The 13,184-nt window shown below is 41.3% G+C and overlaps 1 protein-coding gene across 2 annotated transcripts in view; it reads right to left on the bottom strand.

Moving 5' to 3' along the window:
• Positions 1-415: 415 nt before the first annotated feature.
• LOC135254365 (A-kinase anchor protein 12-like) overlaps positions 416-13,184 on the bottom strand; it is a 46,401-nt gene continuing 33,632 nt past the window's right edge. The window contains exons 3-4 of one of the 2 annotated variants that reach the window (XM_064334446.1): positions 4,924-10,061; positions 416-1,739 (exon numbers count right to left, since the gene is read on the bottom strand). In XM_064334446.1, coding sequence (XP_064190516.1) covers positions 1,728-1,739; positions 4,924-10,061 — 5,150 coding nt within the window. In that variant the 3' untranslated portion in view covers positions 416-1,727. Of the gene's footprint in view, positions 1,740-4,748; positions 10,062-13,184 lie in introns of both variants that reach the window. The other variant, XM_064334439.1, reaches the window with a different exon arrangement.

Raw genomic sequence — 13,184 nt, forward strand, 5'->3', positions numbered from 1 at the left:
ATCAATATTTTTGTGTTGAATGGGATTCCTTTACTTTGTGATTTTTCACAGGTTTGACATGCATTACAGATCCCCCTGCTGCTCATGATGCACATGAATGTATCAAAATTCAAGACCTATTGTATCCCTTGTGTGTTTGACTTGACTGTATGGGCTGTATTTTTGGCTTTCCAGGCATGGCTTTCATGGTCATGCTTTGTCATTCCCTTCCATATTGCTGAAAGAACACAGATTATATTATGCTTATGATACCCTATCAAACCAATGTCAATTATGCATAAGATTCAGAGACAACTGGTTTGTAAATGGGCCACAGTCAAGGTTTTTTTACAGGAGTTTGTGTTTATTTTATTAAAATGACCATTATTATATGAACAGCTTGGAAAATATAAAATAATTAAATCAATGCCACTGCTTTAAGTATTATTTTTATTTTATATTAAATTTGTTAATATTACAATAATATGTCAGGTACACAGGTATACAGTTTGTACAAATGTTACCAAGTTCACATTTAAGTTATAAAAAAGTCAAAAGACAATTGTGGATAACTGAATATTCTCTGACCTTAGACAACAAAAACAGAGACTGGCTTGCTGCTACATTAACAATGGGCTTATCAGGCCATTTACTTTTCAGCGGGTCAAGTCTCAAGTCTGATCTGTGGGAAGCAAGCAACAGTTTAATTATCTGTTTATTCTTATGGCCACGCCCTTTATACTCTTCCATGATCATTAGCTGCAAGTATGCATCTCATACATGCTGTATAATGACCTGAACCATTGCTGTGTTGTGGGGACAATAGAAGATAGTTCGTTTACCACATACGGCCAGCAGAGGGCACAACACAACAGCGCACCACAAAAATGTGCATCTGTAAATCTTGAACCCCCAAACAACCTCTTCACATATACTGCCTTCAGACCAATTGCAGTTTTCCGTATGTAGCCAGGGTAAATATTGGCAATGTCTTCAACCAAAAAGAGATTGCATAGTATTAATTTTTATAACAAGGCATACCTAGATTTAATCATTTAAGTTTCACAACTTTAGAAACAACAATTTGTTTAGAATTTGTCAAGAAATAATATTAGATTAGCCATTCACCTTCTGTTTAAAGGTGGAGTTAGCTGCAGATGCTGAACAGGATATCACAACAAAGCTGACACACAATATTTAATATTCCTAATGCGTCACAGCATAAATAAATTCTGTGGAAGGACATGCCTACGGAATACATATTTCCATAATCTCATTCACCTATTTTGTCATAATCTGCCATAAAAAGCATAATTTTAATAAATGTTTTTTTTTTTTTTTATTATCTGCATATATTCATTAGGGCTGTATTTGAGTGTAAATACAAAAAAGGGAATGAAGGGAGGTTGAACATGGCCTTAATATAGATACAAATATCATTTACAGTGTGAAACCATCAGCATGGTTCACTCTGAGGGACAGTAAAAGGCTCCCAGGCACCAAAACAGGGGGGTTGATAAAGAGAGCAGACATACATCAGCAACTACAAGTTGGGTGAAAGCTTTTGAAGTGTTAGACGTGTAGCAGCTGAGGGTGTGGTTAGGGGAGCTCCTAGATACATCCTGGGTGGGGGGTGGGTCGGATTGGCAGGTGGTGCCAGGAGAAGGGCGGAGATGGCCTTCAGTTAGGGACACCACTCCTGGAATCAGTCTCTCAAGCCCTTCCGGTCAATCAATTTTCCAGACAGATCATGTAGATATCTGAAGGTAATAGGCAGAGCAAAATATCAGGATATATGCTTTAATCTGGGGCTTGGCGCCTGATTGCTCCAAACCCTGGATAAAATCTGACCCAGACTAATTATACTTTCAGATCATTGCTGGTCGCAAAAAACGTATTCTATATCCGGGTCACTATTAAGACTTGTAACTATGCTAAATCACTCTTGCATTTGTGTATTGTTGTACACTGTTGGTAGCAATGTTTCTCAGCTTAATACTGCTCATTCACTGCCTTTTCTGCATTCACGTGACTATGTAAAACGCATTTATAAATTCTGTCATTGTGGCCTTGTATGTCACCACTCAGGGCATCTGAAAATGTACTGTATATACAAATACTTGTAAAGCTTTTTGCTTTCAGTAAACTACGCCATTATGATGCAAATATTTTCTATATATGGTCCTAGATCAAACCCATTTTACTTGCAGGCTATCACAGTCTCCAAACTGGGATAATTTGAGGGAACTACATAATGTGATGCTATATCGTGAAAAAAGCTATCCACCATGAGCTTGCTGTAATCCACCACCCCACTGCAGTGCAGGGTTTGCTTTTCTGTTCATTAAAAATTCATCAGGGCATTCTCTTCGTCTGACACTGACCTGAGACGTGTTTTCCTTTCACTATTAGCAAGTCTTTGATCCATTTATTGGCATTCATAATTTGTGCTTGTTGCTTTATAAAATAATGGTTTATAAAATTACAGAAGATCTAACACACTGCAAAGAAGTCTCTCTTAAAGAGGTGTTTTTTCTCTCAAGAAGAAAATATCCTATTCATTTGGTTGTTATTTTTTGTTGGTCACATGAAATTCTCTTACCCCACAGGCATATCCTGAAATGAGACAAAGTGCCTCACCTCATTAGCAATCCTTTGTCTTATTTAGCAAAAAAAAAAAGAAAGAAAGAAGATTAAAGTCTAAACATAATTTAAAAAATACTTACTTTTTTGTTTTTTCAGTGTATATAAAAATGCTTGCAGTAGTCTTTCTGCCTGTGGTGCAATTAATTTGCTCAAAGGTGTTGACATGCTTGTTTGACAAAGTTTAAAGGCTTCTGTAAAAGGAAAGGAGTTTGCTTTCCAGCCGTTTGGCTTTTAAAGTAGTTATAGTATGTCTTACAATTAGATTGGGCCTAGGCCCATGTCCAAAAGGTTTGGGCCACCTACTGCCTTATTTTATTTATTTATTTTTTTGACCTTTCTAATGAATCAAAGTTTTCCATGTTTCAGGCCAGAACTTAACCCTTAGCAAGAAGGATGTTCACTGGCAAGGATGTATGAAAAAAATACAGGCCACTGATTAAATGCTAACAGTGCAAGGTGAATGAAAGAATGTGGACAATGAAGGTGCAGCGCTTCTTGCACGAACGTAGGCCACTAAACAGTGACTGGACAAGCCATTAGTAATTCCAGTTCAGGGAGAGAAGAACTGGAATAAAATGATCAATTAAATAAAAAAATATATACATAAAAGTTAACAATGATTTTGTTTAAATTCTTGATAAGCCTAAAATTTGAGAAATTTGAGTCGCTGGAAACAAAATTATATGAGCAAAATAGTAAGGCAACTGGGGTAACAGGCATTTCTTATGTAGCTGTTTTACTGTTAAGTTAATGCTTTTTCAACTACTGTCCAATGTATTGTTTTGTATTTGTGTACTTTGTGCCAATGCCATACTTGAATTCCTTTGGCAAAATTATGTTCTAATCCACTAGTTATTCTGTTATCCTAAAAGAAAGTATACATATGGCTGACACTTATGTGTATATATTAAGTAATATATTCTGAGAGAGTATTCCTCTCACCATGAATTAACTCAATTCATTACTGTGGTGTGGGGATGGCTGGTTTAAGCAGCCACACCTGCCCTTGGTCAAGCTAATTAGACCTGGCTAGTTAGATAATTGGTTATGAATTAGATAATTGGCCAGGCTAATTGGGCCCAGGAACAGGGGTGGCTGCACCTGTGCGTAGTGAGGTAATCAGTGCGCACAGGTTAAATCTGCCATCCCCACCCACATAGGGGAGCTTCTCTGTCATGACAGTGTTTAACATCTGCTCACTTGGCTGTAACAAACCCTCGTCAATAAATGTGGACTGTTGGAACATCTCCCTGTGTCTCTGTGCCGGAGGGCCCCTTGGAAAGCCACTTCGGTGGCCTGTGGCAGGCGTGTTTGCCACAATTACCTTTTTTCTACATAATCACGAGACATTCCTTCATTATTAAATTATTTATATCAGTATTATTCATCTGAAGACCCAGTGTAATGGTCACCCTGTGAGTGAGGGACCACATCTCAAAATAATAATAATAATAATAATGCAAAATCTATAGAAGAGTTCAATATAAATACACTATATGGCCAATGGTATGTGAACAACATTTCATACAAAATTATGAGCATTAATATGGAGTTGGTCCGCCCTTTGCTGTTATAACAACTTCCACTCTTCCGGGAAGGCTTTATACTAGATGTTAGTGCATTGCTGCAGGGATTTTCTTCCATTCAGCCAGAAGAGCATTGGTGAGGTCGGGCACTGATTGGGCGATTAGGCCTGGCTTGCAGTTGGCTTTCTAATTGATCTCAAAGGTGTTGGATGGGGTTAAGGCCAGGGCTCTGTAGAGAGCAGTTCAGTTTTTTAACACCGTTCTTGACAAAACCATTTTTATATGAACCTCGGGGTCATTGCAGAAACAGGAAACATCCCCAGACTGCTGGGGAAGCACAGAATCATCCAGAATGATTGTATGCTATAGCATTAACATGTGCTTTCATTTGAACTAAGGGGCCAAGCCCAAACAGCCCCAGACCAAGGGGTGTCATATGTCACTTTTGGTCATATAGTATATGTTTATAATATGTACGCCAGATAAAATTTGTTTTATTTAAAATTTAAAAATATTTCATTCATACAGTATGAAAACATTTTTAATAGGGACCCTAGTTTGGGAACACCTGAAGTAAATGTTGAATCAGGGCCTTACCAGTTCAAGATGCTGCTGTTAGCTCTGTAGAATTTGGTTCCATTTTGCTGATCAGCTCTTCTATTGCCTCCACGGTTGCCTCTACTGTTTCAATCTGAGCTATCAGGTTCATAGCCTCTGCATCTCCCCTTAAGTGGTCTGTGATGTTTTGTATAGCTGATGCCTGTTCTTTTACCTCAGCAGGAAAAGCTCCTGCTTGCCCATCACCAGAAGCCTGGGTTTGACTCTTCTTCGTTGTTTCATTTTTCATGAGCACCTCTTGAATGGTGCCATCTTCAGAGGCTTTTCTTATCACTTCTTCTGATGACCCTTCTTGGCTCTGTGCATCCTCTGGTTTTGCTATTTCACTCACTGCCTCTAAGTTTGTTGTCGCTGTAGTTTGTTCAGAGTCTTTCATGGGCTTTTGGGTAATGTCTCCCTCTAGTTCCTGACTAATTAAACAGCTGGTAAAAATCTCACCACCTTCCTCATTTGATTCTGCAGCATCTTGAGTCATGCTGTCGGCTGCATTCTCAAACTGTGTTTCCTCAACAATGCGACTCTGGTCTTCAGTGATTTCTACCTCTTGTTTACGTGTTCCTGTCAGTGGCATTTGCATCTGGATAACTGTTTTCACAACTTGACTTTGGACGTATTTGTCCTTCTGGCTACATTGTTCTGTTGTAGCGTCAGTAGTTTCTGTGAGATATTTTGACATTTCACTGTTCACACTCTGTAATTCATACGGTGAGTCCTGCTGTGCATATTCTTTATTCATTTCCCCTGGATGTGAAGTTTCTCCTGCGACTCTAGTCTGGCTCAGGAAGTCTTCCACATCCTTCATCTGGCTGGGAACATGTGGTGCAAGAGCATTAAGTGATACCTCTTTCACATCTTCCTGCTTGACCATCACATATTCTTCTTCATAGCTGAGAAAAACATCCATATCTTGCGTATATTGGGGACACAGAGGGTTATCTTGTTGCAGCTCTATAATTATGTGTGTCTCTCTTTGTGAACATCCTTCACTGTCCACCTGGTTCTGGTCATGTTCCACTGCCTCTGTCTGTGTTTTTGACTGTAGATGATTCTCTACATTTTTCCCCATCTCTCGTCTCCCCTCTTCCAGAGATACCGCTCCCATAGTTTCTTTACCATCTTCTTCCATTTGTTCCTCCAGAAATTTAACTTCCATGTCCGGTGTTTCTGTATCCACTCCCTGATTTTTGCTTCTCTGCTCCTCTTCATGATGCCCTGCAGTTTTTTCAAGGCTTTCTATTGCTTCCATTGGAATACTTTCATCAATCGGATTTTCCTCTAGAATGGGTCTCACATATGTCTCAGTCACTGCTGCTATCTCCGTTTCCTCTAACACATGAACATCACTTAATTCTGCCTCTACCACTTCTGACTGTGTGGGCACATCTTCTGCTTCCTGACCTGTAGGTGACTGCACTTCTACCTCAATAGAGGCATCTGATAGCATTGTTAAACATTTTATGTCCTCTGGTATTTTTTCAGCTTTATTAACAATCAATGACACTGCTTCAGGCTCCTTTGCTATCTGTGGTTCCTCTATTAATTTGCTTGCTGGTATTAAGTTTTCCAGAATTGATGTGCATTTTCCCTCTTCCTCATGTGATTCAGCAGCCTCCAATTCTGTTGCTGGTTCTATTAAGCTTTCCAACACATTTTCAAGTGTCTCCTGAACAGTAATTGAGCTCTGCTCTTCAGTGGTTGCCAATTTGGTCACTTGCTCTGCAATCATCACTTCCTGCTTTTCCTCCACTCTCTCATAAATGTCCTCCCCAAAAATGGTATCAGTTAATGCAGCTTCGATTTCTGCCTCAATGATGGATTCTGCTGAGTGAAATTCCGTATCTTCCAACAGGACATCGATTTCATGGCTATCCATAAATTTTATGGAAGAAACTCTTTCTATTGTGACTTCATTTGTAATGTCCTGTATTTCTGATTCAGTGGATGCAGTGGATGGGTTGATAATGCTGATAGCCGCCTCAGCCACAGCCAAGTGGATGGCCGCTGCCTCTGCATTAATTGGAGTCTCCTGGTCTCCTGCGTTTTCAGCAGTGGGAGGCTCAGACATGCAGGCACTGAATTCCTCTCTTAGGCAGTGGATCACACCTGGCATTGGGTAATATTTCACATTACCTTCAGACTTATCAGCTCTGTCTAGTTCCTCCTCTTTTTCTCCTTTCATGATGGGTGCTTTAATGACTTGTGCAGACGGACTGCAGAGGGGTTCCTCTTCCTCCTCAGGCTCAAACTTTGGTTTGTCTTCTATCACCACTTGTTCATTTAGATCATCAACTGAGACATTCTCCAAATTCACTACATATTTTTGAACTGGTCTGAGTTCCTGTAGTTCATTTACTGATTCTACTTCTTCCATTTGCATAACCTCAGAAATTTTATCAAGTGCATTATATGTGGACACATTTTTCACTGAATTAATTTGCTCAACCTCCACCTCCATGACTTGTGGAATCGCTTCTGCCACCTCTTCTTTGAATTCAGTCTTGACCACTTCAACCTGAGCTTCATAGACTTCCTCCTGGGTTATTCCAACAACTTCAATCTTATCTCTCTTAGCTTTCGACACTATTTCTGCAGATAGCACCTCACTGACTTCAGGGACGCCCACCACATAGATTTTCACTCGGGCTTCCTCAACAGGTTGGATTTCCTGTGAGTCCAGGCCTATACAGAAAGCTGTGGTCTCTGATATTGCGTGTGTCACTAAAACCTTTTCTACCTCTTTTGTTGCAGTTATGATGTCTACAGATAAGTTGATATTTTCCACAGCATCTCGCAGAACAGCTTTTGTTTCTTTCACCTCATACTGTGCTGCCACTGGTGTAGTCTCTCCAGATGTTCCAGGAGAATCTGTCAGACGGGAAACTGCTGAAACCATTTCTGTTGATTCCTCTGCAAATGACTCTTCTGATGCCTCCTCTGGTGCTGTCACAGCCTCAGACGTCAACTCAATAACATCTTCAGCTATTGTGTCATCCTGACAAACCTCTTCAGCCATAGACTTTGGGGTAACAGCTGTATCCTCAATTGCCCCTTCTTCTGGTATATCACTTAACTGCTGATGTGTAGTTATGCTCTCAGTTTTATCCTCAGTCTCCACCTCAGCTGTGGTTAGAATCCAGGAAGCTGATTGTTCCTCCATGCCATCTATGAGTGTGTCCTGTGTTTCTTTGACTTCAGTGGGCAAGGTTTCATGAGGAACTGTGACTGTAGGCTCTGGAATAGGCAACTCTTGCTTTGTTACCTCAGGATCAATGGTGTCCATTTGCTTCTCTGCTGCCTCCCCTTTAGGGATGAAACCCACCTCCTCAAACTCTGTTAAGTAAAATTCTGACAAAGGAATCACGGCAGGTGTGTCTGAGTCCTCCTCAGCTGATCCAAAGTCCTTGCCACCCTCATCAGACAAAACCTGCTCCTGTTTTCCATCCAGCCCTTTCTTTCTACGGCCAGGGATGAGCCTCTTAAGGGAAAATGACATCTCTTCTTTGAGCATCTCACTGTCTGAGGGTACCTGTTCGGCAGAGAAACCAGCAGAATCTTCAGCTCTATCCTCAGATCTGGCCCTCCTTCGTGGGGTGACAAGCCTTTTCAGAGATGCCCAGGTGGACTCTCCATCTCCTTCAGAGGGGCTCCCTGCTTGTTCAGGAGAGGACATTAACAATTCATGCTCCCCATCTTGGGAACTTCCAATAGGAGATCCAACCGTTCTCCCAGGATCTTCATCCTCCTCCACCTTCTCCCCATCAGAGTCAGATGTTTTCCTGGCTCTCTTTTTAGCAGACCCCCTACAGAGTAGGGCTTCCCAGGACATAGATGATTCCTTCTTTCTGGGGGGTTCTTCTGTGCTGAGTTCCACCTTTTTTTCTTCACTGGGTTTCTGCTCTTCCTGCTGTTCGGTGAACACAGAATTGTTCACTGAGGACAGAGTCGCTGTCTTGGGCTTTTCAGCAGCCTCATCTTCACTCTCTGAAGACATTTTTGCTTGTTTCTTTGGTGTCATGAGCTTTTTGAAGGAAGCCCATGGCTGGATCCCATCCCTCTTCCTTTCCTCGTCTGAGCTGACTTTGTCTGCTTCAGCTTCAGCTTGCAGGGGATCACCATTGACATATTCTGTTGATTCCTCAGGAGAAGAGAAGGAGCTGTCAATCCTAGGGCTCTCAGCTGAGTCAGTAGAAGACTGAAGCTGTTCAGCAGCAGGTTCACCAGATGTGCTTAACTTTGTCTCAGCCTCTCTCTTTCCTTTCAGTTTCTTGGAACGTTTCTTCAAGTTCGTCCCAGTGAATAGTTTTTTTAATGGACTTCCATGGTTCTTAACCTTTTCTTGACATGACAGAAGGTTTGCCTCAGTTGTTAACACTGGTTTGACCTTGTCAGGACATGTCCACTCACTAACAGTGTCCCCTGATTCCTGTTCTGTAGCCTTAATGTCATTACCAGTGTCAGCTGGCAGGGTACTTGTGTCTTCCTCTGAAGCAGTTTGAACGGTGTGGGCTTTAACCTCAATTTTACCCTCATTTTGTTTCTCTTCAGCAGCCAGTGTTATTTCAGTGAGCGACCCAACCTTAGGTTCCTCTGGTGCAGTACTCTGGTGTTCGTGCTCAGGTCGAGATGGGACCTCGTCTTCTGTGGAGGTTTTACTTTCCTCTTTTGGGGATTCTGCCTTTTCCGTATTAGATTCTTTTTCTACAACTTTCTCTTTAAGTGGTGCTTCTTCTGCAGGCTTTTTAAAGCTGGATCTTTTTCTTAAACTGGAGAAAATGCCCTGTGTGAAGAATCTTTTTATTGGTGACTGGATCTCCTGGACAACGGGGCTTATGGGAGGCTCTGCCTCTGGGGTTATCTCCTCAATATTCTCTGTCTGCTCTACAGACTGTTCAGTTGTCTCCTTGTCCACTCCCTTACAGACAACAACTTCAGTGGGAGATTCAGAGGCTCCTTCTCTACCATCCAGCACCTCTGGAATTTTTTCAGTGATCTCAGGGCCAATTGCTTCTTCTGCCTCCTCTTCGTTGACAGTCGGTTGCACAGGGGCAGGTTTTTCAGGCTTGTCTTTTTTAAGTGTGAATTTAAACCCAACAAATCTGAAGATTTTCTTGAATCCAACTTCCCTAGCATCGTTTGGCTCTTCATTGGTGGCTTTCTCGTCTGTTAGAGACGGGCTATACATTTTGGGCAATTCCTTCTCTGCTGTCAGAGTAGTGACTTCATCTTGGAGCACCTCCATGACCTCTAGGATATCATCCTTCTGAGACACCAACACAGAGTCTGCCTGACCAACTGAAACATAAAAGAAATAAGGCATATCACTAAAAACTGTCAATTTTGAATTAGTTGACAGCTGACAATTATGGAACGCATAAAGGCACAACATTCTTTTACAATACTATTCTGCAAAAAAAAAAAAAAAAAAAACAGAGCAGACTACCTTGAGTAGAACATCTATACAATTAACTCATACCTACATTGTGCTTTATGCATCAAGAATTTTCTAAATTGAAAATACATATAGAAATACCCCAATACCATGTATTTGCCTTTATTTAGATATGTTATTCAACATATGTATATGTTATGTACATTATGAAACATGCATAGCAGTTGCAACCATGAACAGACAGAGGAAATAAAAAATAAAAGACTACAAAAGATTAATCAACAATTCATACTTAAATATATATTTTAATAATTGAACATATACTTTTTATATTAAAACTAATAAAACAATTCTGACAAAAACTAATAATGTGTCTATCTGAAAATGGCATATTAGTAATAAGGGATGTGCAAATACACACACACAGATGCACACAGATACATCTCAAAAGTCGCTTTCAGACCTTTCAGTGATTTAAGGCCTTTCCACACTGTATGAAAGATTCTGTATTTCACCATTATTACATGTCACACTGTGCAATATGACCAAATATAAATCCTAATATCAAGCTCACCAGATTGTATAATTTCCATCAGTTCTCTCATCACACTCTGATTAGCTTGAAAAACTTTGTCAGCCAATGGGAAGATCAAGTATGGGGTCAAAAGCACAACAAGCTGTGGTGGTAATGTTGGCAGTGTTTAGTCTGTAGAAAAATAAAGGAGAAAAAAAAGTATGGACCCATTCTTGGCTGGAAAGGAGAGAACAGTACAGGCTGTCTATCCTTCAAAGAGAGCTTGAGATAATCTTTCCTGTAACAATCTTGACCCGTCAGGGCAGGTGCAGACATAAGCATCCTTTGTCTCAGTTAGCCAGGTGATGTTGTGCCATATTTTCCCGCAGCTAACTGTACTCTTTGATGGCAGAGTCTGTGCGAGATTGAGCGATCTGCAGTTTCAGTCTCCAGGATGGAATGGGTTATTCCACACTTCTTTAGGGAAGTCTTCAGTTAGTCTTTAAGCCATTTTTTCTGACTGCATGCGGAGCAACAGACCCGTTGTAATTGTCCATACAAGATCTTGCATGGCAGGCGGTCAGATGGCACCTGGATGGTATGACTGAGCCATCTGAGTTGATAGTGAATGATGTTTGCCTCTATGCTCCTACAGTTGGTCTTCTGTACGAGTTTTGAGTGTGATACATAGTCCTGCCAGGCCACTTTACGAATGCACTGGAGGTATCTTACCTAAAAATGATTTGAGCTGTTTCAAGTGATGGCTATAGAGTGTCCATGTTTCACAGCTGTAGAGAAGTGTGGAGATGCATACTGCCAGGTAGACTGCTACCTTGGTGTGGAGATCCAGGTTGCTATTGCTGAACTATCTTTTTCTCAGCCATCCAAAGGATGAGGAGACCTATTTGATCTGGTTCTGGATGTCCCGGTCAATGCTATTGTCATCTGGAAGGAAGCTTCCAAGGTACTTAAAGTGTGGTACAGTGGCAAGTGGGGAATCTAGGATGATGAAAATGGGTGGCTTTTGTGAGGGATTTTATGACCACTGCCAGAGGACCTCTGTTTGTGTGATGTTAACAGACAGCCCCATTCTGCTATATGCCCCCACAGCAGCTGTAAGTGTGGCTTGCAGGGCTTCTGGTGAGTGTGCTAAGACAGCACAGTCATTGGCATTCTGGAGCTGAAGTATGCATACAGAGTGGAGCTTTGTTCCAGCTTGGAGTCTCTTGATGTTAAAGAGGTTCCCATCCACCCTGAGAGCCAGGATAACCCCACTCTTGTTCCATGCCTGGAGCAGTAGTATTATAACGCACAGGAGGAAGATGTTGAAGAGAACTGGTGCATGTACACAGCCCTGTTTCACACCAGAGCCTACTCCAAACGGGTCAGATTACTGCCCACCAATTGTAACCTTAGACACTGTCCCATCATGGAACGGTTGCAAGACATTAGCAAACTTTCCTGGTGAGCTATGCTGCAGGAGAACAAAGGAGATGACAATGGACTGTGAAAAAAAGGTTTTGGAAAGGTCCACAAAGGTCATGACAGGTGCACTTTTCCTGCAGTTAGCATGTGGTGAAGATCATGTCCACCACTGCACTTCTATTTTTTTCTGAAGCCACACTAGGATTCTGGTGACAGGTTTTCAGCAATAGTGTAAATGAGTTGGTGGAGCATGATTTTCACTGCGACTTTGCCAGCAACTGCGAAGAGTGATATGCCTCTATTGTTGCTGCAGATGGATCTATCCCTGTTGATTTACAGATACTTGCATTCCTCCATTGATGGTAGATGCTCTCTTACTACCATGCCAGTAAGAAGATCAGGTGAACTGCTCTGATGCAAAGATAGCCCCCGTGCTCTAGGATTTAAGCAGGGATGGAATCAGGTCCAAGATTTTTTGCTGGAAAATGTTTTAGAATTTGACTCAGTAATATGCCCCCTCCAGCTGGGGCCTCCCCCTGAAAATAACCAGCCTATGGGAAGAGGGATATTTAGTAAGGGAAACCCTGCTAACATAACTCATTCCCCAAAAATGTCAGATGACAGACTATGTTAGATGAAAGACTACGTTAGATGACAGAATTGATGTTACAAAATCACGTTCATTACGAAAGGGTTAAGAGATGTTTTAAACTGGTGTTTATACACACCAGATCTTTACTTATTGAGCAGCCATACAGATATTGTGCTGGATGGCCTGCATTTTGGCCATAATGTCCTTACAAAATAAGTACCTGCATGGTTATTTGCACCTTGCCTTAAAATCTATACAGGCACAGTGCCGTCTACACAAAAAAGTTTCAAAGTTACCCATGCCTTGTGGAAGTAATTCTCTAGACCATTTTTCACTATAAGTCAAAGTGGTGCTGTTCAGCAGTGTTTTCCCACAGTATTCCCATCATCCAAAAACTAGCCTTATGCTCTTGGTAGCAGGCTTGTGTCCCCTCTTTTTTATGTTGTGCCTCCAAACATTCACACCAAGCACAGTCCTGCTGTGTAATAGCTGCAT

This window comes from Anguilla rostrata, chromosome 1, assembly GCF_018555375.3.
Source record: "Anguilla rostrata isolate EN2019 chromosome 1, ASM1855537v3, whole genome shotgun sequence".
NCBI lineage: Eukaryota > Metazoa > Chordata > Actinopteri > Anguilliformes > Anguillidae > Anguilla > Anguilla rostrata.